Source organism: Mus musculus, chromosome 11 (assembly GCF_000001635.26).
Source record: "Mus musculus strain C57BL/6J chromosome 11, GRCm38.p6 C57BL/6J".
NCBI lineage: Eukaryota > Metazoa > Chordata > Mammalia > Rodentia > Muridae > Mus > Mus musculus.
In genome coordinates this window covers 57,986,382-58,013,051 of record NC_000077.6, presented here as the reverse complement: position 1 = coordinate 58,013,051, position 26,670 = coordinate 57,986,382, and the positions used below count along the sequence as shown (strand labels likewise).

The window sequence follows — 26,670 nt, the reverse complement described above, 5'->3', positions numbered from 1 at the left end:
TACAAGATGATGGCAACTGTCCATCTGTCCATGCACCATGAATATGCTTTCCATCCATGGCCAATCAAAAGTAACTTTTTAAAAAAGATTTATTTATTTAATGTATGTGAGTGCACTGTAGCTCTCTTCACACACACCAGAAGAGGGCATCAGATCCCATTACAGATGGTTGTGAGCCACCATGTGGTTGCTGGGACCACTGGAAGAGCAATCGATGCTCTTAACCACTGAACCCTCTCTCCACTCCCAAAAGTAATTGTTTTATGTGAATTTTTATTGTAAGGGTGCATAAAAGGGTGGGGGGTTTTGTTTGCTTAGTTGTTTGGTTTTTTAAAGAAGTATCTCCAAGCCCTGATTTCTCAGTCATCCTTCTGCCATGACCACTCTTCTGCAGGATTCATAGGTGTGAACCACCATACCCAGTTCAAAGGTCAACTTTAAAGCAAACTATTTCTTGTGGGGTGCTAAACTGAACACAAAAAATAAAAGATGTTCATTCTCTGCCTTCTTTTACAAGTTAAAAAAAAAAAAAAAAGACCCACATAAAAGTTTCTGAAGGTCCCATAATCTCTTAGGCACTGAACCAACAGTTCTTAAGCTCTTTCACAGGATTCACCAGAGACCACCAGAAAACATATTTACATCATGATTCACAGCAGTAGCAAAGCTAGTTATGAAGTAGCAACAAAAATAATTTTGTGCCGGGTAGTGGTGGCACATGCCTTTAATCCCAGCACTTGGGAGGCAGAGGCAGGTGGATTTCAAGGCCAGCATGGTCTACAGAGTTAGTTCCAGGACAGCCGGGGCTATACAGAGAAACCCTGTCTCAAAAAACCAAAAATAATTTTATGGCTGGGGGGTGGGTCACCAGGACTGAGGAATTATATTTAAAGGGTCACTGCATTAGGAAGGCTGAGAAATGTTGTTATCACAGTGAAGGGTCACCACTATCCTGAGAGGCATGCACATCATAAACTATTCCCTGTTGTTCAAATGAGGAGGGTGGGACTCAGCTAACAAGAGACAGCGATACAGCACGTGCAGACTGACCCCAAAAATCTATGCATCTCTTCCCACTTGGGCACTCAAGATTGAGAGGGGGTGTGGCTGGAATAAGGGGAAAGAATGGAAAAAATACTGTTCAGGAGGGTGTCCAAAAGGACAAATCCCAAAACTTAAAACCATAAACCTAGCAGGGCAGTGGTGGTGCACGCCTTTAATCCCCGTACTTGGGAGGCAGAGGCAGGCGGACTTCTGAGTTCGAAGCCAGCGTGGTCTACAGGACAGCCAGGGTTACAGAGAAACCCTGTCTCAAAAAAACAGAAAAAAACAAAAACAAAAAAACCCATAAATCTAAAACGGGGGTGGGTTGGAGTTGGGGGGAAAATGAAGGGGAAACTGCAGTAGGTACATAATGTATGTATAAAGAAAAGAAAGAATGAAACTGGAACTAAGGAACAACAAACACACAGAGGTGGAGGTGGGGAGGGGTTAAAACCAGGTATAGGGAAGGCAGAGGTAGGAGAATCAGGAGTTTAGGACCAGCCTTGATTCCGTTCCAAGCTAAGTTCCAGGCTACACTAAGACTATGCCCTCACTTTCCCCTCTCCCCAATACAAACCTAGGACTTAGAGGTTAAACAAGATAGGAAATGCCACATGGAAGGAAGAGAGGGTAAAACATACTTTATTACTAGTTACTGCTAGTGTCCCTCAAATACTTAAACACCAGCATCTGAGCCAAAAGAAGGCTAAAAATAGGCATTTGCAGCAAGCTTTGGAAAGCTTAGCTTGCTTATGAGACACTCATTTCTGTACACTCCCAAAAACACATGCATCACAGAACATAAAAATCCCAAGACCACACAACCACTCCACTGGTGGCACATTCATTTAAAGATGTCCTGGCTGAAGATAAAATCAGAGCTGAAAAGGGACCTACCGATCCCTTTGGCTGAGGCAATAAGGCCACCACCACCTAGCCTTGCCAGACAGACAACCCAATCACAGAATTCACTTTAAAAAGCACCAAGGTCTTAACAAGCTTAAATTCAGAAGCTATTGGATTAGTTCTGGTAAGTCTGTCAAAAAACTACTCCAAAGATTCTATCAAAACCAACTGGTAAGATTACAAAAGAAACAAAACAAACAAACCAAAACAAAAAACAACCAAAAAACCCCACTGGAACAGAACAGATATAGTATACCTAAAATGTGTGCTTTGGTCACTTAAATTGAGTTTGGCTTTATCCTGAGGAAAAGTTGAGATGCCAGCCAAACTGTCTTCTTCCCACGATCAATAGCTCCAATGACGCAAGCTATCAAGGGCCCATGGCTTTACACAAAATGCCAGCTCAGGCACCCAATCCTGCCTGATTGTCACAGCTGATTTAAAACCCACAAGGCAGGTTCACCAGTAGCTAAGTGCGGCGAACTGAGCGAACAGCCTCATTTAAACTTCTGAGGAGCGCGGCTCGAGAGGATGATTATACCTCTGAATTTAAAGAGGGGCAGGACCAAAGAGCGTCTTAAAGTTGATTCCTCCACTCTGTGGGTGGAAAACGAGGATATGAAAGAAAATGGAGGTTTCAGTACTGCCCCTTGCATAAGAGGATTCGGGAAGGGAAGGAGAAGAAGAGGGAAACTCTGGTACTACAACACCCCCAACCCCATGTGCCCTCTTCCTTATGAAGCAACCCTAAGAGAAATCGAAAGGGCAACCAACGTGCTGGTTTCCCCCAGGGCTAGGCCTACACTTTCCAGCACTCTGGAACCTGAAAGCGGCTAGCTCCGACTTCCTCGGTGCCCAGCTTAGGTTAGGCAACCACACCTAAGCTCCATAGCAAGTTTTTGGTTTTGGTTTTTTTTTTTTTTTTCATTTTTTAAAGTTAAAAGTACCAGGACTCCGACGATCAAACTCAAGGGCCATGCTCACTATCAAACACCCAGGAGTACCCAAGCGGAGGCTGTGCCCGAGTGGTGCGCCACTAGATGCCCACGCCGATCGCGCCCGGCTAGGATTCCCGAGCCACCTCCCACCCGGACTCAGCGGGGGAGGGGAGCCCCGCGCGCAGCTCCGGCCGGCGAGCGCTGCGAACAGTCCTGGCACGGCGCATGGCGCCCAACTGTCACCCGCCCGCCCCGCACCGGCGCGGCCACTCCCTCGCCGCCACACACGCCCCTCGCGTCGCCGCGGGCCGCAACCGGCTCCCGGGCACGCAGGGGCCCGCGCTCCCCACGCTTCACCCGGCTCCCCGAAGCGCAAAGTTGCAAAGTTCAAAGCCAGGCCCAGCTCGGAGCCATGACACATGTTCTCTGAACACGCACTCTCGAGGCGCCGAGACGCATAGGGAGCACAGGGCACACGAGCGGCCCCGCCCGGCCCAGTCCGCCAAGCTAGGCCCGAGGCATGCCGTTGCCACCAACCGCTGCGGCCCCGGTAGCCCCGCTCCGAGGGAAACGCCCGCGTCACTGCGCGGGCCAGTGCCGCGCCGCGCAGACCCACCTGGAGGCGGCTGTCCGTTCACCGCGGCCGGCGGCGGCGCGTGCTTCGTCCACGGGTTCACCTTGGGCGGCGGTGCCTCCACGAAGTCACGCCGGCCGCCGTCCTCGCCGTCGCTCCCCGCTGGGGCTTCCGCAGCTGCGGGTGGCCGCGGGCTCTCGCGCTCCGCGCCGTCGCGGCCAGGCCTGGCGCAGGCGGGCCGCGGCCTGCGGACGCCGCCGTCGGGCTCTCCGCCGCCGTCACCCGGGCCCGACTCGGCCTGGGCGTCGGGCGCCGGCTTCTTCCTCGCCAGGCCGTGCTCCTCGGCCTGCAGCAGCGGGGCGCCCGCCGGCAGCAGCGGCTCCACTTGAGTGGCCATCTGCGCGGAGGGGCCGGGCGCGCCGCGGGCCCCGCTCGAGGCCGCTGGCGGGGCGCCGGAGCCCGGGCCGCGCGGACGCGGAGCGGCGCGGACGGGCTGACGCTGAGTGGCGCGCCGGGCAGAAGGCTCCGGCGCGCCTAGCCGGCCTGGCGGACCTCGGTCCGCCGCCTGCGTCCCCCCGCCCCCGGCCCGGGGCGGCTCGGGGGGCTGCAGTGGTGCGGACGGCCAGGGGGGGAGCGGCGCGGAGAGCCGAGCCAGACCACGCGATCCGCGGCGGGCGGCGGGCGGGCGCGCGCCTCGCGACGCGGCGCGCGAGGGGCGGGGACGGCGCGGCGACGGGCGCGCGCGCGCAGGGCGGAAGGTCCCGCCCCGGCCCCGCCCCCTGGAGACCATTCCTGTGGCGCGGCAAGTGGACGGGGGCGAGCACGTGCCTGATGCAACTTCGGAGGGCGGGGGTGGGGGAGGAGCCTTAAAGGGCCAGCGCCCCAGAACGGTCGCAGGTGGAGCACATGGGACCTGGCCACGCGGCCGGCCCGGCCTGCTAACGCTGGTGACAAGTGTTTCTCGGGGCTCCGCGTTGGGGTCTTTTACTATGTCAGCCCAGACTTGGCTAGTGATGCAGAGGGGTTCTTTGGCCGCCCCCTGTGCGTGGCTTCTGGCCCCACTCCGATGACCTTGGCCCAGCTGCAGCCTGGCCAGAGCACTGGTAATGGGTCCAAGGGAGTTCTTTCCCCACAGGGGCAGCGAGCGCCTCGGAAAGAGAACAGAATTCCCAGTAGTACCCACGCTATGCAGGCCCTCGAAACCCAGTGTTTTATAGGCAGGAAATGGCTTTTCTTTCAAGTCGCTTGTGTTTTTTCTATAGAATTGTTTAGGGTAGAGTTGAACTGACACTTAATTGAGGGACTCAGAAAGCTCTGAGATTTGTATCTTAACCCTGACCCCATTGCAGTTAGTTAGGGGTTATCAGCAGTAGTCAGGTCCACTTCCTGGGTCTCGATTTCTCTATTGTAAAATGAAGGAACCATTTATGCCAGGTGGTTTCAAATTTCTCTGTCATTTGGTTCAATAAATGTTTACTGACTTTATGCTCTGGGGGCCTGCAAAGTTCTTAGAAAGGTCTGCCAATAAACCAGGCTAACAAGCACCTGTCCTCCCGGAATTTACACTGTAAGGTGGGGGAAGGCACAGTAAACAGGAGAAACAAATACTTCATTACAGCGCAGTAGTCACTGTGCTGTAATGAAGTAGACAAGATTGGCTTTTTGTTTGTTTTGGGTTGTTTTTTCCGTTTGGTTTGTTTGGGTATTTTTTTGTTTTTCAAGCAGAGTTTTTGGTTGGTTGGTTGGTTGATTGGTTGGTTGGTTGGTTGGTTTGGTTTGGTTTGGTTTCTGTCTAGTTCTGGGCTCTGATTATCCTAGAACTCTCTCTTTCTGTAGACCAGGCAACCAGGCTTACTTCGGACACACAGAGACCCACCTGTCTCTGCCTCCCTAGTGCTGGGATTAGAGGGTTACAACATCATGAATTTAACTGAGATTGGCTTCTTTAATTGCTGAGAGAAGGTTTCCTTGAACTCAGATCCCAAAATACTGGAAATAAGAGACGTGTCAGGAACTGACTGGATCTAGAAATCTGAGAACCGAACAGCCTGGAAGGTTGGCGAACTCTCCAAAAGAAGGATTAGAAAACAGGTGGTCTCCTGGGTGGGGGGCATGGCTTCCTGAAAAGACTCTTAGAGACCAGACACTGGTATTGTGGACACCGGGAATACTGGGGAAAGTGTTCATAGCAATCTGGTGTTCAATTCCATCTCCAGTCTTTGCCTGCAAGCCTGGGACAGCTCTCTAGCCTTCCCTGATAGCCCCTCTCTTAGAGGAAAATTAATGCCTAAGTAGTCAATGAGAGCCAAAGTGCCCCCATTATAAGGCACAACACACTAAAGCCAGCGCTTGCTCGGAGAAGCACGGAGGAATATACGGTTTGAAGGAGATAGAGAATTTAAGCAGTATTTTTGTTATTGTTGTTGTTTTCTGAAACAGGGTTTCTCTGGGGAGCCTTTGCTGTCCTGAAACTCCTCACTCTGGCCTGGAACTCACAGAGATCTGCCTGCTTCTGCCTCAAGAGTGCTGGGGTTAAAGGCAGATCCCCTCCCCCAGCTTAAAACTGTGGCATGTCTACCCTTTAATCAAAGAGCACAGCAATGCACGTTGCCACCAGGGTTCACTTTTAGTTATTGGTAAATACTTTGTTTTTTTCTTTTATATCTCTCTCTCTCTCTTTCCTTGAGACAGGGTTTCTTTGTGTAGCCTTGCCTGTTCTAGAACTCACTCTGTAGACTCAGACTCACAGAGATCCGACTGCCTCTGCCTCCCAAGTACTGGGATTAAAGTCATGTGCCACTTACTAATTGGATATAGAGAGGAGATATACCCTCACACAACTTTCGGGCATAGCAGGGCTTTGTGTAATGTCGAACTAGCTGGCTCATCTACCCAGCTCACAGTGCCGGTGCCAACAAAAGTGGTCAGGCCCTGCTGTGTGGGAACTGGGGCTCAGAGATGGCTACTCTGAGTCCTGTCCCGGGGCCAGAGAGAGGCATTGGATATCAGGAGGGGGAACTCAGAACTTAGAACCTTTTAGGACTGTCCTCAACTAGAAATACTCAACCCTGGGAAGGTAAACTGAATAATGATTTCATCTCCTTCTTTTGAAGATGAGGACACTGAAGTTCAGAGAAATAAAAGTTCCTCATCCAAGGTCACAAAGCCAATCCATGGCAGAACCAAATCCAATAGCTTTTCCTAGATTCAAATAATGGAGGTCTGGAAAGCCGGTGGTGGTGGCCACCCTTCATCCCAGCATTCTGGAGGCAGAGACAAGGGACTCTCTAAGATCAGGCCAACCTGATCTATAGAGCGAGTTCCAGGACAGTCAGGGCTACAAGGAGAAACCCTGTCTTGAAATAAGCATCATCATCATCATTATAATCTTCATCATTATCATCGGGCTAGAGAGAGGGTTCACTGGTTAAGACCGCTGGCTGCTCTTTCAAAGGACCTAAGTTTGGTTCCCAGCACCCACAAGATGGCTCACAACCTTCTATAACCACAGTCCCAATGAATCTGGCATCCTCCTTGGGCACCAGGCACACATATGGTGCACAACCATACTAGAAGGCAAAGTACTCAGACACAAAATAAAATAGAACCTTAAAAAAAAATGATAACAGGGCTGGAGAGATGGCTCAGAGGTTCAGAGTACTGTCTGTTCTTTCAGAGGTCCTGAGTTCAATTCCCAGCAACCACATAGTGGCTCAAAACGATCTGTAATGAGACCTGGTGCTCTCTTTGGCATGCAGGTATACATGCAGGCAGAATGCTGTGTATATATATATATATATATATATATATATATAAATCTTTTTTAAAAATGATAACGAAGCCGGGTGTGGTGGCGCACGCCTTTAATCCCAGCACTCGGGAGGCAGAGGCAGGCGGATTTCTGAGTTCGAGGCCAGCAGCCTGGTCTACAAAGTGAGTTCCAGGAAAGCCAGGGCTACACAGAGAAACCCTGTCTCGAAAAAAAAAAAAAAAAAAATGACGAAGGGCAAGACAGGTGTGGTAGCACATGCCTGTAATGCTGAGGCAGGAGAATTGGAGAGACTCTGAGGCTAGCCTGGGCTACAGAGTAAGTACCAGGTCAGCTGGAACTAAATAGCAAGACATTGTCTCAGAATAAAAATTAGAATACAGAAGGCTAGTACTGTAACCAGGCTTCCTCTGTAGCACTCCCAACAAGGAAGGCTGGGGAAAGGAGCTGGGTTGTAAGACAGGAGCTGGAGCTGGAATCTTAATTCAGACCTCCCCTCCCCCAGTGCCAAAGACTGAATGTAGGTCTCTTCTTGCATGCTAAGCACCTTCTGTACCAGGATACCAGTGAGTAATTCAGGCTAATGGTTCCAGTGATATTTATTTTATTTGCAGTGTTAAGGATCAAACTCAAGGCCTTGCACTTTCCAGGCTCAGTGCTTGACTACTGAGCCCATATCCCCAGCCCAGACTTCTGCTTTCTGACATACTACAACATTCTGAACACAGGCATTTTTTTTTTCTAAATACTAGACAGGATCAAAAATTAATATGTTTGTTTTTTTTTTTTTTCCTAGAGCCAGGCATGTTAGTACTCGCCAATAGCTTTAGCATTCAGGTTGTGAAGCCAGGGAGATCAGAAATTCAAGGTAAACCTTGTCTACATATTTCTATCCATAATCTAGATTGCCCATGACAAGAAGAAGAAAAAAACTCGAAAAACCTAAAAAAAAAAAAAAAAAAAAAACAAGAAGAAGAAAAAAAAAAAAAAAGGTAAAAGCACCCAGTGGGTGTACACACTGTACCTTCTGTAGTTAAATATGTATCTTCACTCCTGGTGCTGAGAACTTCCTGCACTGACACAGAGTTGAGAATGAAGACTAGGGAACTAGGAGACTGTCTGATAACCCAAGCTCCTACTCTAGAACGGTGGAAGCCTTTAGGCAGCCCCTTAGCCCAGGATCATTACTCTATCTTATTTTAGGCCTAGGTATGAGAGCAGGAAGAGCTACCATGCCTTAGCTCACAGCACTCTTGCTCCTGTGAGAGCATTGCTTGTATTTATTTATTTATTTTGTTTTTATTTTTTGTTTTTGAGACTGGGTTTCTCTGTGTAGCTCTGGCTGTCCTGAAACTCACTCTGTAGACCAGGTTGACCTCAAACTCAGAAATCCATGGGCTTCTGCCTCCCAAGTACTGGGATTAAAGGTGTGTGCTATTTGATAGATTTTTTTTTAAGATGGCTGATGTATGTAGTTGTCTTTCCTATGTGTATGTGTGTGCTGTGTACATTCTAGTACCCATGGGGACCAGAAGAGTATGTCAGATCCCCTGGAGTTAGAGTTACAAATGACCCTGAACCACTGTATGTATACATGCCAGGAACTGAACCTACGTCCTCTGAAAGAGCTGCAAGTGCTGACCCATCTCTTCAACCCCAACCATAAATTTATAATCCTCCTGCCTCTGTCTCCCACGTCCTAGGATTACAGGCATGTAGCACTTCCACACCTGGCCTTGAACACACGGTTTTATCCCACTGAGAGTTTAATTTTCCAAAGGACCTTGGGTTCCTGGAAGAAATTGTGCGGGGCCATTCACTTCCTCTGGTAGCTCTTGGGTACAGTCCTGCCTATGCCAACATGGGGGGCAGGGTAAGACGGGGAGAGACCTTGGCCAGAACAAACAAGGCCAGCTGGGGAGCATTTTCCAGCCCCAAAGACTCACAGGCTCTCTGGCACATGCTGTGCAATGACTTTAGCTTCTGGGAAGAGAGGCTCAGCTGAGATCGCCTCTGCGACCTGTCATGTGAAGGGAGGTGGGGGAAGACACTGTTGTCATCACACCTAACCCTGGGGCAACCATTTTCTATCAAGTAGGATGATGATGCACCCCAGTTACACATGAAAGAGGCCTAGAGTTAGGATGAGATGGTTTGCCGTCGAGAAGGGCTAACAGACTTGCCCCTGATTCTGCACCTAGCACCAGCCTCCCTTCACCCCATCAATTCTACTTAAGCAAACTCTTTTCCATCCTGCCTTCCACAGTGACCTCAGGACAGGTCTCATGTATCTCATGCTGGCCTCGAACTCACAACAAAGCTGAAAAGTGACCTTGAATTTCTCTCCCCCCTTCTACCCATTGAGGACCAGGATTATAGTGAGACAGCGCCATAGTCAGACCACATATCATACAGTGACTCTGCGCGGTTCAGTTCACAGACTGAACTCTGAGCTTCTTACAAGCAAGATGAGTACGCTGCCAAGTAAGCTACATTGCTACATTGGCAGCCCATGCTTACCTCCTGGTGGGACTCCGACTGGCCAACCTACTGTGTGAGGTTCACCACATAGCCTCGGGCTGCTCTGATGGGCTTTGACAGGTCCCACCTCTGCTCAGAAGCTTACTGCTCTTCTCAGCACAGTCTGGTCCTTGCTTTCCTATCCTGTTGTCTTCCTCGACCCTCCCTCTACCCTCCAGCAACAGCAAACCACTCTGGAACCAACAAGGAGAAGCAAAAAAAAATAGGACAAAGAGAGTCCATCATACCTGACTTAGAGAGCAATGGTGTACTCATATACATAAGCTAAATAGAAAGGCTCTCATTAAACAAACAAACAAAAAAAAAAAAACGAAGGGAGGGAGAGAGAGAATATATGTTGGCAAGAATGTGGGGGGGAAAGACCTGTTATATACTGCCACAGGAGTATAAACTATTGTAACTGTCAGTTGGTGGTTCCTGCAAAAACATAAAATGGAACTATTATTATGGGAACGTATCAGGAAATATGTCCATAGACAGAAGGGATGAATGTATATCCTTTGTGCGTTACAACACTGTTTATAGTAGCCAAGATTTAGATCAGCCTCGGCAACCATCAACAGGTGAGAGCATGAGCGAAATGTGTGGGACACGACCTACAATGATCCAGCCTCAGAAGGAAGAATCACCACACCAGGCGAGTGGTGGCACATGGCATGAATCCCAGCACTCAGGAGGCAGAGGTGAATCTCTTGAATTAGGAAGACCAGCCTGGTCTACAGAGTGAGTTCCAGGGCAGCCTGGGCTACACAGAAAAGGGGGGGGGCTTCATTTGCATAACAATAATGAGGACAGGGCAGGGCAGGTGGAATGGGCTGGGGGGTGGGTGAAGAAGCTTGTCACCAAGCTTGCCCATCTGAGTTCCATTCCCAGATCCTACATGGTAGAAGGAAAGAACAGACTCCATAAAAGTAGTTCCCGGCCCTCCACACCAGTGCACCACGACATGTTCATCTACACACACACACACACACACACACACACACACACACACACACACACACACACACATGCACACGCACGCACTAAAGAACGAATGAAATAAAAACAAAACTTAGAAAACAATGGATAGAGCCGGGCAGTGGTGGCGCACGCCTGTAATCCCAGCACTTGGGAGGCAGAGACAGGTGGATTTCTGAGTTCAAGGCCAGCCTGGTCTTCAAAGTGAGTTCCAGGACAGCAAGAACTCAGTTTCTATATAGAGAAACCCTGTCTCAAAAAAAAAAAAAAAGAAAGAAAGAAAGGAAGGAAGAAAGAAAGAAAGAAAGGAAAAAAGAAAGAAAGAAAGAAAGAAAGAAAGAAAGAAAAAGAAAGAAAGAAAGAAAGAAAGAAAGAAAGAAAGAAAGAAAGAAAGAAAGAAAGAAAGAAAGAAAGAAAGAGTCAATCTTGAAAAAGAAAATGAGGGCTGGAGAGACGGCTCAGCAGTTAAGAGCACTGACTGCTCTTCTGAAGGTCCTGAGTTCAAATCCCAGCAACCACATGGTGGCTCACAACCATCGGTAATGAGATCTGATGCCCTTTTCTGGTGTGTCTAAAGACAACTACAGTGTACTTAGATATAATAATAAATAAATCTAAAAAAAAATGAATTCTATTATTCTCGTGTGTGTGTGTGTGTGTGTGTGTGTGTGTGTGTGTGTGTGTGTGTGTGTGTGTGTGTGTGTGTTGCCATGTGCACCACACTGTATGTGTGGAAGATCAGAAGGCAGCCTGCAGGATGTTCTTCCATCGTGTGGATCCTGGGGATCAAAGTCAAGTCGTGAGGCTCTTCAGCAAGCATCTTTAACCTGCTGAGACTTTTGCCAACCCAGGGTTTTGTTTGTTTGTTTGTTTGTTTTTTAATTTAAATATGGATCGATGGGTGTAGCTCACAGTAGTGACCCTTTGGTCTTGCTTTCTGATGTTTCTCCAGCCCACTGCCCTCATTCATTCAGTTCCTGGCTGACAGCAGGCCTTTAGTCATGAGGTGCAAGTAAGACTTTGGAGACTAAGGTGGTGGGGGAGGGAAGGATTCCAGGAGAGAGAATCAGGGACCAGGCAGGCTGGGCCACCTTCCTGAGAGCAGCTGGACTTAGAGTTTGACACTGTGGAGGATTTGTTCTAACGTTAAGGGAGTCCAGGGGAAGGGGAAGGGGCCTCCAGACCATGGAAAACTTGGGTATCCCCGAGCTTCCCTGACAAGGCTTCTCGGCCTTTGTGTTGATAGAGGTGAGGAAAGATGTGAACTGCCCTTTTCTCTTGAGTGAGCTGTGCCATACAGGAGGTCCAGTCAACATACACGTTCAGTGTCAGTTTGTGAACAGACTGAGTGATTGTCCTCTTCCTCTTCAAGAGTGTCGGTACGGCACGAGCCGGGCGTGGTGGCGCACGCCTTTAATCCCAGCACTCGGTAGGCAGAGGCAGGCAGATTTCTGAGTTAGAGGCCAGCCTGGTCTACAGAGTTCAGGACAGCCAGGGCTAGACAGAGAAACACTGTCTCGAAAAACCATAAAACAAACAAACAAAAAATGTTAAATGAGTGTGTTGCTGGAGGAAGTCCCAGGACCTTTAATACCAGTGGCAACTCCTTAAGCAGTGACTGCAGCATTCCCTAAAACCCTGAGCCATAGAACAGGTTTCCTATGTTCCCCAAACCTGCATGGGAACCACTGCTTAGGTTCACACCCAGCCTTCCCCTCGCAGAGAGCTCTGAGTTTCTCCTTTGTTCCTGTTGCTGCTTCCAGTGAAATCTAGGGGGGAAAAACGTCCCTTTTTTTTCATCTGAACTTCAGCTTACATATTTAGAAATGTCTTCCCTTCCTAACTTTTAAAAGATGTATTTACTATATGTGGATACATGTTATGACTGTAAGGGTGCCTGATGTCTGAGAAGTCAGAGAAGGTATGGGATCTCCCAGAACTGAAGTAACAGACGATTGTAAGTCGCCATGTGGAGGCTGGAAACTGAACCCAGATCCTCTGGAAGAACAGTCAGTGTCCCCGTGACCGCTGAGCCAGCCAGCTCTCCCTTTCTCGTTTTATGGGTTGGGGTTTTTTTTTTTTGTTTTGTTTTGAGGTGTTTTGTTTTGTTTTGAGACAGGATTTCTCTGTGTAGCCCTGGCTGTCCTGGAACTCACTCTGTAGACCAGGCTGGCTTTGAACTCAGAAATCCACCTGCCTCTGCCTTCCAAGTGCTGGGATTAAAGGCCTGCGCCACCACTGTCCCCCTTTTCTTCTCTCTTCTTTTCTCTTCTCTTCTCTTTTCTTTTTTTTTTTTATAGATTTATTTATTATTATATCTAAATACACTGTAGCTGTCTTCAGACGCACCAGAAAAGGGCATCAGATCCCACTACAGATGGTTGTGAGCCACCATGTGGTTGCCGGAATTTGAACTCAGAATCTTCGGAAGAGCAGTCGGTGCTCTTAACCACTGAGCCATTTTTTCTTTTCTTCTTTTCTTTTCTTTTCTTTTCTTTTCTTTTCTTTTCTTTTCTTTTCTTTTCTTTCCTTTCCTTTCCTTTCCTTTCCTTTCCTTTCCTTTCCTTTCCTTTCCTTTTCTTTTCTTTTCTTTTCTTTTCTTTTCTTTTCTGAGACAGGGTTTCTCTGTGTAGCCCTGGCTGTGGAACTGGCTGCCCTCAATATCACCGAAATCCCACCTGATTCGATCACTCCCTTTTTTAAAAACTTGGAATCACACCTAACCTGTGCTAGGTTGTCATTAAGTTACATACCAGCACTCTATTTTATTTATTTAGGTGTTTTTTTTTTTTAACCTTTATTTTTTACTTCGTGGTGTGTGTGTGTGTGTGTGTGTGTGTGTGTGTGTGTGTGCACGTGTATCTGCTGTGCTGCCTGTGTGGAAACAGAGGCTGTGTGTGCATGTGTATCTGCTGTGCTGCCTGTGTGGAAACAGAGGCTGGGCCTCCATGGCTTTGTGCTCTCCTTCCTTTACGTGATTATTGAACCCAGGTCCTCAGGCTTGGTGGCAACTATCATGCAGGCCCTGAATAGCACTTTCTGGGGAAATCTGACTCCTGTGGCATCAGATCACTGAGGGAAAACAAGGTTAAATAATATTTAGCATGCCTCTGGTGTAGAGTCCAGCCCTTTTCCATTCATGGGAATGGCCTTTGATCCCAGTAAGGGGAGGAGAGTGGGTGGTGAGCTACAAGCCACCTAAGAGCCTGTGCCTGTGAACTGCTGTGAGGTCACACAGCTTGCACATTCCTGGGTACTTGGATCTCTATGTCCACCCCAGATACACGGAGGGAAGAAGAAACTGCCAATGAAAGTGAGTGGCCTAATTCCCACTTGGGTAAAGTACACAGAGACCTGCTTACAAAAGCAGAGTGAAGTCAGACTCATTTGCATGGGTGGCTGGGATTGGTATACCATTGTTTTCTCCCTTGCCTGCTCCCCCTCCTCCCTCTCCTCTCCCTCCTTTTCCCTTTCTCCCCCTCCCCCTCCCCCTCCTCCTCCTTGGCTCCTCCTTCCTTCCCCCTCTCACCTTTCTGCCTCAATTTCTTCCTCTTTCTTCTGTTCTTTTTTTTTTTTTTTTTTTTTTTGACACAGGACCATATTATCTAACCCTGGCCAGCTTTGAACTCACGGCGATCCTCCTGCCTCAGCCTCCCAAATGCCCAGTTAGTATGTCTTGAAGAAAAGCCCTCCAACAGTTTCCTATTATAAGAACTGACTCCAGACCCTGGGCTTGGTTACACGAGCCTATAATCTAAGCACTTAGAAGTTGGAGGCAGAAAAGTCAGGTCATCTTCATCATCATCTGCTCATCAAGTTTGAGACCACCCAGGTCTACGCCAGACCTTGTTTCCAAACAATTACAATAAGCAAATCTCTCACAAAAGGCAGCCAACTTCAGACTTCCTCTCCTGAGGCTTCTCCTGCCCGTGAAGCTCCAGGAGGCTCACCCCCAGCTCATTCTCTTTCCCTGTTATCTACCCTCTGTGCCTCAGCTTAAACGGCTCCTCTCAGGCAGATCTCCCTAGAATGGCTTGGCGGGTATACTCCTCGTTCTTCATAGCTAGATCATGATGCAACTTTGTGTGACTTCCTGCCATGGGCTCTGCGGCTACCGTGGTTCTAGACTACCCTTGGCATCCTAAGTACCAAGTGAGGCAAAGGTAGGATCTCAGTGTTTAAGGAATGAATGCAGTGTGGCCTCACGTCTCTGGACCTCTGCACCTCCCCGTATGTGAAATGACATGGCTCAGAGCACAGGATTCTTTGCTGTGTCTCTGGGATGAACACCAGGACCTCAGGCCCAGAGACACAATGGGAGCATGTTGCATTTCTGAAGCAAAACCTCACTACCCTGTCATCTTGCCATTCCTTTTCCTCAATTCTTGGGCAAGGTCACCTGTCTTCCCACCACTCTCCCATTCACTGAACCCAGTGCCAAAAGGCAAAGAGCGTACAGGTGGGATAGACTGGGAAGACCCAGGGCATAGGGACTTGTTTGTACCATCCTCAACTGAAAGGCTGGAATCTTTTATTTGTTGTTGTAGGAGCTGCTGCTGGTGGTAGTGGTGAGGCAGGATTTTACTTTGTAGCTAGTCTGGAACTCACTATGTAGACCAGGCTACCCCTAAACTCGCAGAGATTAGTGCTGAGATCAAAGGTATGTGCTACCAAAGGCTAGAAAAGATTGAAATGAAGTCATCAAATCCTGACGTCTCTAAGTCAGAAGGAACCTTTGGGTCATTTGGTCTACTCCTCTGCCTTAAACCTAACTGCCTATAAACATTCTTTTTTGTTTTTTGTTTTTCGAGACACGGTTTCTCTGTTATAGCCCTGGCTGTCCTGGAACTCACTCTGTAGACCTTCGAACTCAGGCTTCGAACTCAGAAATCCACCTGCCTCTGCCTCCCGAGTGCTGGGAATAAAGGCATGCGCCTCCACGCCCGGCTGCCTATAAACATTCTTGACTCCACACCAAGTACACAGATGTGTGCCTCGTAGCCTATATCATCTGCCATCTGCTTTCTTTGGGAAGGTTTTTCATCAGTGCTTGAGTGTCTAGAGAGGCAGGGCAATGTAGGGGCGAAGGCCCAAGGCCTAGGTGTACAGCCTGGCTGCCCAAGTAGGATTCCAACCATGTGGGCTGACATACTGTGTAAGCTGGGGCCCATGGGGGAGACTTGGTGCTCTCTGTGTCTCTGTTTCCTGTCTGTGAAACAGAGAAAACGGTCCTGGAACACTAAGCAGTGTTTACACGCAGAAAGCATGTCTCCCCTATTAGCTGCTTTCTGTTGAACACTGCCTTTATTTCTAAAGCCTTTGAATTCAGATGCTTTCTGGGTTGGTTGGATGGTTGGTGAAAGGGAAAGTGGAGCATAGCCCAAAGAACCAGGGCTGGGGTGTGGACATTAGGATGGGAGCGCCCAGCTGTGCACACCTTCACTTCCTTTTCCAGGGCTTCAAGAATCTCATCTGACTGTAGCGGGGCTAGTGCACTCCTGTCCCTGCTTCCTGCACAAAGCCAGTGAGTAGATCTAATACAAAATGGACAGGAAGGTTTTGGAAGTGAACACACACACACACACACACACACACACACACACACACACACACACGGGCTGCCTTGCCTTGGAGGAGAAGCCCCAGCTCTGTGAGCACATCACACTACCTTTAGACAGCAAAAGAGCTAATCTGGGCCTGGCCAGGTGACTCAGCAAGTAAGAAAAGTTCTTCCCACCAAGTCTGAGGACCAGAATTTGATCTCCCTGGGACTCACATCAAGGAAGGAGAGAACGGAATTCCATGAGATCTACTCTGCCCCTTACCAGTGAGTGGTGGTGGCTGAGCCGCAGCTGAGCTGTGGCACATGCCAATGCCCACCCCACCTCTGATACATAAATAAGTGCAATTCTGTTTCTGTCTTAATTAAAAAAAAAAAAATCCAACCTAATCCCTTAAGAGTATTCCTTTGTTTCAGTTCTTTGACCAAAAAGCAAAAAACAATAAGAAGAGTTTGAGTTGTGTTTGAAATAAGGTTTCACTATGTAGCTCTGGCCTTCTGAATCTCACTATGAGATGGGAAACTGGCCTTCAACTCATAGAGACCCACCTGTCTCTGCCTTCCTAGTGCAGTATTAAAGGGGGGCACCTCCTCCTCCCAGTTTTGCAGGTGCCCACCTGCAGGGAATAGGCCTTGGGTTGGTTCCTGTCTGCCATTTTTTTTTTTGCAATAGTTATTGGCATTTTTTTTTTCCTTTCAGGAATCTGATGGATGGATCCAGGTGAGGTGCATTCACTCGGCAAATGTCAGGAGGATGCATGGCCTACAGTCATTTCAGGATCTCATGGTCATTGTTCAATTCCTGTCCGGTTGCTATGTGAACCCATGACTGGAAAACCCCTACTGTCAGCCTTTAAATTGAAGATTACATTTTTTAGGTTAATTTCTGGGGCTAGAGAGATAGCTCGGCTATTAAGTGCACTGGTTGCTCTTCCAGAGGACCTGGGTTTGATTCTCAGAACATACATAGCAGCTCATAGCCCTCAGTAACTCCAGTTCCAGGAGCTGTAATACAGTCTTTTTGTCTCCATTGGTATCAGGAATGCACAGGGTGCACAGACATCCAGCCATGCAGACACAACACCATACAGGTAAAAATAAAATAAATGAGACACTGGATCCCACCCCAGCATCCCATAAACCAGGCATGATGGTTCACACCTGTAATTTCAACACTTAGGAGGTTGTAGCAAGAGTTCAGAAGTTCAATGCCAGCCTGGGCTACATGAGGCTCCCTTCCTTCCTTCCTTCCTTCCTTCCTTCCTTCCTTCCTTCCTTCCTTCCTTCCTTCCTTTCTTCTTGTTTTTGTTTGTGCTTTTTCAAGATAGGGTTTCTTATGGGGCAGGGCTGTACCTTTAACTCAGGAGACAGAGACAGGTGGATCTGTGTGAGTTCAAGGCCAGCCTGGTCTACACAGAGCAGTCCAGGACAACCAGGGCTACAAAAAGAAAAGAAAAACTGCCTCAACAAAACAACAACAACAACGATGATGACAACAACAAAGACAAGATTTCTCTTTACAACCCTGGCTGTCCTGAAGCTCACTCTGTAGACCTGGCCGGGCTCTAACTCAGAGATCTGCTTACTCTGCCTCTTGAGGGCTGGGATTAAAAGCCTGTGAGCTAGCTGAGACTCTGTTTCAAAATACAACAACAACAACAACAACAACAACAACAACAACAACAACAACATCCATGTGTTCTCTTTTCACTGAAAGCACTTGATTACAATGTAGACTCATTTCTAAGATCAAGTCTTTGTCATCTTTTTTCTGTTCTCATGCTTGTAAATTGTCTTCTCTGGACTCCCTCAGGAGGCGTGGCTTTGTTCATCTGTGTTCTTTTCTGGGCAAGTATCACTTACCTACCGATACAGCTATGAAACTTTACCCCCAGCCCAGCCTGTCTCAATAACTTACAAACTTGGATAAGCAGAATTCACATTTTTTAGATTTTAGTTTGTACTTAATTCAAAATGTATTGCTAAGGATCCACATTAAGATTATAATGAAGCTAAATTGTGTTTCATGCCTTTAATCCTAGCACTCAAGAGGCAGAGGCAGGTAGACCTCTGTGAGACCAACTTGGTCTACATAGTAAGTTCTAAGATAGCCAGAGCTACATGGTGAGACCCTGTCCCAAAACAAAACAAGATCATAGTGGTGTGTGCCTGTGGGATGACCAGCCTGATGACCTGTATTCCAGCCCTGGGACCCACATAGTTGAAGTAAAGAATAGACTCCTGAAAGTTTTCCTTGACCTCAACTCATGGGCCATGGCTACTAATAATGAATAAGATTATTTATATTTTTATTATTTTTATTTTATGTGTAGAATTTGTGAGCTGCCATGTGGGTGCTAAGAACTGAACACAGGTCCCCTGCATGAGTAGCAAGTGCTCTTAACCACTGAGCCATCTCTCCAGCCCCCTAAAATTAATTTTTAAGAGTGATTATAAAAAAAAAAAGTATTAGTCGGGCGGTGGTGGTGCACACCTTTAATCCCAGCACTTGGGAGGCAGAGGCAGGCAGATTTCTGAGTTCGAGGCCAGCCTGGTCTATAAAGTGAGTTTTAGGGCTGGTGAGATGGCTCAGCAGGTAAGAGCACCCGACTGCTCTTCCGAAGGTCCTGAGTTCAAATCCCAGCAACCACATGGTGGCTTACAATTATCCCTAATGAGATCTGACTCCCTCTTCTGGTGTGTCTGAAGACAGCTACAGTGACTTACATATAATAAATAAATAAATCTTTAAAAAAAAAAAAGTGAGTTTTAGGACAGCCAGGGCTTTACAGAGAAACCCTGTCTTGAAAAAAACAACAACAAAAAAGTATTTCCTTATATAGGAAAAGACAATTTTACTTACTACTCATGAATCAGTTCATCTGATAATTCTTTGAGGTAAGTCCCGTTTATTAAGTCTTTTATCATATGAGGCGTTTCCGGGGGACGATTCAGTGGGTAAAGTGCCTGCTGTGCTGTGCAAGCCTGAGGACCTGAGTTCTGATCCCCAGCACCCAGGTAAAAAGCCAGGCCTGGCTTGCTTGTTTGTAGCTGCAGGGCTGGAGTAGGGGAGGGTAGAGACAAGAGGATCCCTGGATCCCAGCCAAAGTCCCTGAGCTCCAGGTTCACTGAGAGACCCTGCCTCAAAAAAATAATGTGGAAAGCAACCAAGGGACATACAGGACATCAATCACTGGCCTCCATCCAGATGCACATGTATGTGCACTCCCTACACACACACACACACACACACACACACACACAAAACACCAAACTTGCTAGCATTTGGATATGTGGTGTTCCTCCCAGAGAAATGTGTGGAATGTTTGACCCTAGGCTGGTGGCACTGGTTTCGAAGGTGGTGGTTGCTTAGCTGGCAGAAACTAGAAGGGTGTGTCTTTAAAGGTCATGCCAGGTTCTGTCCTTTCCTCTGCTTTAGTTTCCTGCTTGTCATCTGTCTCAGTTTCTGCTTCTACACTGCTGTGCCTCAGCATGGGGCTAAACCAGTGGAGGTGAGGTCTAAGGGGGTGGAGGCTCTGAAACTGTGAGCCGAAGTCCACAACTCCTCTCTTTAAGGTGCTTTCCCGCCAGGCAGTGGTGGCCCACGCCTTTAATCCCAGCACTTGGGAGGCAGAGGCAGGCGGATTTCTGAGTTTGAGGCCAGCCTGGTCTATAGAGTGAGTTCCAGGACAGCCAGGGCTACACAGAGAAACCCTGTCTCAAAAAACCAAAAAAAAAAAAAAAAAAAAAGACGTGCTTTCCCTTGAGTCAGTCACAGCTATGGGAAGCCGGCTCTTGTGGAGCCCATCCTGCGGATAAGGAGAGGGAAGGTGAGTAGCTTGCGTAAAGCCACTTACAAACATCACGGCCATGATCAAAGACATAACAGTCACACCCTAGAACCTGTGCTAGTGACAGTCTGCCAGGGCCACTATACCAACGCTGTGGCTTTACCTGTCTTCTTGGTCATGCCAACCTTCAATAGCCACAGATACATGGTTCATGTAAATACACAGTGTGTATGTTACACTGATCAAGAAATAAGAAAGCCACTTCACAACCTCTCTCTCTCTCCTTTCTCTCTTTTTCTCCTCTCTCTCCATCCCATATCTTCCTCCTCCTCCTCTCCCTCCTCTTCCTCCTCCTCTTCTCCTCTCCTCCTTCTCCTTCTTCTTCCTCGTCTTAGAAAAGAGTCACCTGCAGGAGTTTAGTTTATTTTTAAATTGCATTTATTTCTTTGTTGGTTTGGCTTTGGGCAGGGTGCTGTCAGAGGACAATACCTTTACCTAATGAGTAATCTTGTCACCCCTTTTCCCTTTCTTCTCTTTGAGACAGTGTCTTACTCTGTAGCCCAGGCTGACTATAATAGTCCAGGCTGGCCTTCAACACATGCAATCCTCCTGCCTCAGCCTCCAGAGGGCTAGAATCATAGGTTTGAGCCACCCTACCTTACTTCTTTTCAGAAACCTTAAATGCATAACACGGTAACTGGACTCAGATAGAACCACTCAGATGAGTGAGAGCATGCTGAGCAAGCTGAGAAGTCTGAACCGTGGGACTGTGCCCAGGACACTCGCATCCTCTGCCTCTTCAGGCCAACACAACCTGTGTCTACACACCCACCAACCAGGACCAGCTTCAAGCTGAGGGTAGAGCAATATGCAGTCAGGGGAGGCTGTCAAGTATGGTAATTACTATGTATAATTTATCTCAAAAGAATGATTTGGGGTATGTAATTAATACTTTGTTCACAGACATTTCTTTCTCTCAGGAGCTCTGAGAGATAGATGTGAAGAATATTTAAATATTTATCACATGCTCTGCTAGAGACAGTCTATGGTTTCAGTAGATAATTAAAATTACTCCCCCTTTGGAATTAAGACTTGCCTTCAGGATAAGTGTGATAGCCACCAGACACAGAAGTAGGTCTCAGCCTGGGCACTCTGAGCATGGGGCTGTCTGTCTGCGGAAGGACCTCAAAGTGCAGTTTATCAAAGAAAGATGGGCATCAAATAAACACAATACCAACTTCAAATCCCCACTGGTGTTATGAATCTACCCTTGCTATCTTTCCCAAAGAACCTGGACTTCTCTCAGGCATCTCTTGTTTTGTCTTTTGTTTTATACAGGATCACATGTAGGCTGTCCTCCAGTTTACTGTCTAGTAGAGGTTGGCTTTCAACTTTTTAATCCTTTTAGTTTAAATTTAATTTAGTTTTGACACGGGATCTCACAATGTTGTCCTGGCTGGTTTAGAACTCTATAGGCCAGGCTGGCTTCAAACTCAAAGAGATCTACCTGCCTGTCTTCTAGATGGTGGTATTAAAGGCATGAAGCACCGAGCCTGGTTCTTTGAAATATTTTTTTTAAGATTCACTTTTTACTTTTAATTATATGTATGTGTGTAAGTCTGTGCACATGAGTGCAGTGCCCTGAAAACCCAGAGGCATCAGATGCCCTGGAAGTAGATTTACAGATGGTTGTGAGATGCCAGACTGGGGCTCTGGGAACTGAACGTAGGTTCTTGTAAGAACAAAACAGGTCAAGCCACCTTTCCAACCTTACTTTGAATTTCTGGTCCTCCTGCCTCCACCTCTTGAGTTCTGGGATTAAAGGGGTGTTTTACCCTCTCCTCAGGAAGAGATTAAGAAAATATAACCATGGATATACCACTGCCCACCAATCATATCAAATTCTGTTTGTCATCCTGGACCTTCATCCACTTTCATCCCTGGAACAGGACAGAAGCATGGCTTCCAGACAGGCAACTTCCCCTGAAAACTACATGGCTGTATCACAAAGCAAAAAATTGCCCAATTTTTGGATCTCTCTCTCTGTCTCTCTCTCTCTGTCTCTCTCTCTCTGTCTCTCTGTCTCTCTCTGCCTCTCTCTGTCTCTCTCTCTCTCTCTCTCTCTCTCTCTCTCTCTCTCTCTCTCTGGCTCTCTGGCTCTCAGACAGGATCTAGATATATAGCCCTGAGCTCACCAAACTCTGCTTGCCTCTTCTCTTGAATGCTGGGATTGAAGGTGAGCACCAACCACAGTGCTCTGTTGTTTTTTTGGTTTTTTTGGTTTTTCGAGACAGGGTTTCTCTGTATAGCCCTGGCTGTCCTGGAACTCACTTTGTAGACCATGCTGGCTTTGAACTCAGAAATCTACCTGCCTCTGCCTCCCAAGTGCTGGAATTAAAGGCGCGAACCACCATGCCTGGCTGGTGCTCTGTTCTTATGTTTTTTTGTTTCCCCTTAATCCCCTTTTGCAGATTCCAGAAGAGCATGTGAGCCCCTTGGAAACATTTTCTGAAAGACAGCTTGTTGTTTAGACACTTTCAACATCAGTTTTCAAGGCAAAAAAGGGAACCTCAATCTGAGGTTCAAATTCTTGTTACTTTTAGGAAAATGGAGTTTCGCTGGGCAGTGGTAACATACACCTTTAATCTGGGTTTGAGTCCCGCCTGATCTACAGAGTGAGTTCCAAGACAGCCAGGGTTGTACAGAGAAACCCTGTCTCCAAAAAACAAACAAACAAACAAACAAACAAAAAACAAAACCTAAAACTAAAACTAAACAAAGGAAAGAGAAGAGAAGAGAAGAGAAGAGAAGAGAAGAGAAGAGAAGAGAAGAGAAGAGAAGAGAAGAGAAGAGAAGAGAAGAGAAGAGAAGAGAAGAGAAGAGAAGGAAAACGGGTAGAAGAGAAGGATTGTTTGAGACAGCCTCTATAAGCAAGGTACTGATTTACTGCAGAAACATGACTTGTACAGAGGTGTACAAAAGACAACGAATAAAGATGTGACTTAGTGAGTCAAGTGCTTGCCTAGCACAAAGCCCTGGGTTCAATCCTCTAATATCACTTAAACCAGACATTGTGGCACACCCCTATAATTCAGCATTCAGACTGTGGAAGTATCAGAACTTCTGAGGATCAGAAGTTCAGGTCATTCTGAAATACACTCTGAGTTCCACACCAGCCTGGACTATATAATACCTTACCTAAAACATTTAAAATAGGCTGATCTTGGATGTACACACCTTTAACCCCAGAACTCAGGAGACAGACAAGCAGATCTCACTGAGGTCCAGGTCTAAATTGAGAAGTCAAGGTAGGCCAAAACTATATAGTATTACCCTGTTAATAAATAATAATATATATATTTTTAAAAAGCCATTGGCTGACTGAACAGGGTGGTTCTACTTTGGCTGCTTGAATGGAGGTGGCATTTGAGTAAGGCTGGGGAGATGAATAGGATTAAATGTTTCTTTTGATTATAAGAATGGTACAAAGCTATGACACAATTTTTGGGAGACACAGAATGTCAAAAGGAAAAGTCGCTTCTGTTTTCTTTACTCGTCAACCATGTCAATATGTCTTTTCCTTAATTTGGTGTCTTTCTTTTTTGTTTTTTCTCTTCTTTCTCTTTCTCTCTTTCTCTCTCTTTCTCTCTCTTTCTCTCTCTCTCTCTCTCTCTCTCTCTCTCTCTCTCTCTCTCTCTCTTTCCAGAGACAGAGTTTTGCTATGTATACCTAGCTGTCCTGGAACTCATGTTTTAAACCAGGCTGGCCTCAAACTCATGGATATTTACCTGCCTCTACCTCCTGAATGCTGGAATCAAAGGCGTGTGCCACCACCGCCCAGCTTCATCTGGTATCTTTCATTCCAAGAACAGACATATGCTGTTGATTTTTTAAAAACTATTATTCTTTTACACAATGCACCACCATCCCCAGCTTTATATTTTTAATTTTTTAAAAGATCTTAATATATCATGACAATCAATGACCCATAGCCCAGTAACTCTGCTACTGGGAATAGCCAAGAGAAATACGCACACGTTCCCAGAGAGGTACACGTGAACACAAGTTTTAACAATAAAAGAGGCTTCCTGGTTAGACCATCTAGCTGTGTGAAGGCTCTCCTATACCCATGCCCTCCTGAACAGGTGCCTTTTCTAGTATCAGCCTTGCAAGGCACTGTGACCAGTAGCAGCTGGCCAACCACATGGCCATTTTCCCATGAGTCCCTCCAAAGTGGGGTGGTGTAGCTGTGTCTTAGCCAAGTCATTTCCCTGGCACCTAATGGGCACAGTTGTAGCAACTTCCAAAAGATGCTTTCTTCCATGTTCCACTGGCCCGGCAGGGTGCCATGGCAGCCCCTCTGCCCCTTAAGGGAAGCACAGGCAGGAGCTATTCAGAAGGATCAAGATCCCAGCTCTGGGGTCTGACTCCTTGAGCAGATTCTATGTCAGCACTATGGGTGGTAGCTGAAGTTCCTGTGTTCTTCAAGATTCTCTTGACTTGGTGTTGGCCAACTCTTCATTGTTTCAACCGTGCTGTAATTGATGTCTTTTTGCTTATTGTTTTAAAAAGTTATTTCTATTTTTAAGCCTGTGGATATGTGTGGATATGTGTGTGTGAGAATGATCGTGTCCGTGGAAACCAGAGGCATCCTGGGAGCTGTAGTTAAAAGTTTAGTTAACCCCTAAACCATCTCTCCAGTCCATTTTACATTTTTTTAAAATTACAATTATTTGTTTGTTTGAGATGTATTTGTGTGCCACAACATCCATTTGAGGGTCACAGGACAACTTGCAAGAATGGATTCTTCATTGCATACACTAGCAAGCCTTTGTTGCAAGGATGGTGATATAGCTGTCCCTTGTGAGACTAGGCCGGAGCCTAGCAAACACAGAAGTGGATGCTCACAGTCAACTATTGGATGGATCACAGGGCCCCCAATGGAGGAGCTAGAGAAAGTATCCAAGGAGCTAAAGAGATCTGCAACCCTATCGGTGGAACAACATTATGAACTAACCAGTACCCTGGAGCTCTTGACTCTAGCTGCATATGTATCAAAAGATGGCCTAGTCGGCCATCACTGGAAAGAGAGGCCCATTGGACTTGCAAACTTTATATGCCCCAGTACAGGGGAACGCCAGGGCCAAAAAATGGGAATGGGTGGGTAGGGGAGTGGGGGGGGGAGGGAGGGGGGACTTTTGGGATAGCATTGGAAATGTAATTGAAGAAAATACATAATTAAAAAAAAAAAGAAGAAGAAGAAAAAAAAAGAATGGATTCTTTCCATACACCACATAGGATCCAGGGATTGAATTCACGTTGTCAGGCTTTGTGGCAAGCCCTTTTGAAGATGTGCTGAGGCATCTAAACAGACCTATTTGTTGTTGAGACAAAACATTATGTAGCCCAGGCTAGCCTCTAATTCACTATGCTACAAGTAGGACCTTGAACCTCTGACCCTCTAAGTAAGTGCTGGAATCACAAACACGTACCACCATGTCCAGATATTTCTTTATGTCAGACTTTCCTTACTTAAAGAATTACGTGCTAGCACTCTCCAAGTCAAACCCAGAGAGATGGGTCTGAATGTCTAGTGTTTTGTGATGACCCTCTGCAGGGCCTTTCCCCACATTTCCAGCAGAATAGGCCCAACTTGGTTACCTGGAAACTGGGTTCCTAAAGAGGACTGTGTTAGTTACTTTTCTGTTGCTATGATAAATCACCATGACCAAGGCACCTTATGGAAGAAGACGGGTTTTATTTGGGCTCATGGGTCCCGAGGGATCGACTTCTAAGTCCATCTCCATCATGGAAAAGAAGCACAGCAGCAGGCAGGAAGCTGCTGCAGCATCAGCTGAGGGCTCCTCTCAAAGCCCGCCCCCAGTGACAACTTCCTCCAGCAAGACCATACCTCCTACCCAAATAGCACCACCCACCTGGGACCAAGAACTCAAAAATCTGAAACTACAAGTGACGTGTCATTGAAACCACCACAAGAACCATGAAAATACAAGATGGCCTGAAGCCCAAGCTCAGACGTAAAAAACAAAGAAACCCACTTTCAGCTGGGCTTGGCGGATCACACCTGAAATTTCAGCACTCAGGAGGCTGAGACAGGAGGATCACAAATTCAAGAGAGGCCTGGCTGGGTTTCAGACAGTAGCCAGCAACTGTTACAAAGTAAAACACCGTAACATCACTTTAACTAGGATCTGTTGTTCAGCATAAGCTACCGGGCCAACCAGAATCCACAGAGAAGAAAGATACATCCGCCCCTTGTCTGCTGGAGCCCTTCCTTTATTGTAGCAGCAGAATGCTTTTGCAACATGATCTTGATTCAGGTCCAGAGCCACAAAGTCCAAGTGCGTGGATGGAGCAGGATGTGAAAATCTAGTCCATTGTCTCCTTCTCCAGCGAGTCTACAGTATCCCAGCCTGAGAACTGTTGAACCGGGGGCTCATTATCCTCCCACTGCCTCCTGGTTTCCTTTATTTCCCAGAAGTTCTTACTGTCCCTACCGACCTCAGCCTTGGAGGTTTTTCCCTCCGCCTCTGTGTTTCAGCACACTGAGGACCTTGCTTACTTTC

General features: G+C 47.1%; 1 protein-coding gene across 3 annotated transcripts in view; it reads right to left on the bottom strand.

The window, feature by feature from the left end:
• Positions 1 to 26,670, bottom strand: part of Larp1 (La ribonucleoprotein domain family, member 1) — an 88,617-nt gene that overhangs the window by 48,983 nt on the left and 12,964 nt on the right. Inside the window, exon 1 of one of the 3 annotated variants that reach the window (NM_028451.1) lies at positions 3,505 to 3,988. The exons of 1 other annotated variant lie outside the window; for it this stretch is intronic. In NM_028451.1, the coding sequence (NP_082727.1) occupies positions 3,505 to 3,859 (355 nt within the window). In that variant the 5' untranslated portion in view covers positions 3,860 to 3,988. Of the gene's footprint in view, positions 1 to 2,897; positions 3,287 to 3,504; positions 3,989 to 26,670 lie in introns of those variants that run through there. One more of the 3 variants, XM_006534334.3, reaches the window with a different exon arrangement.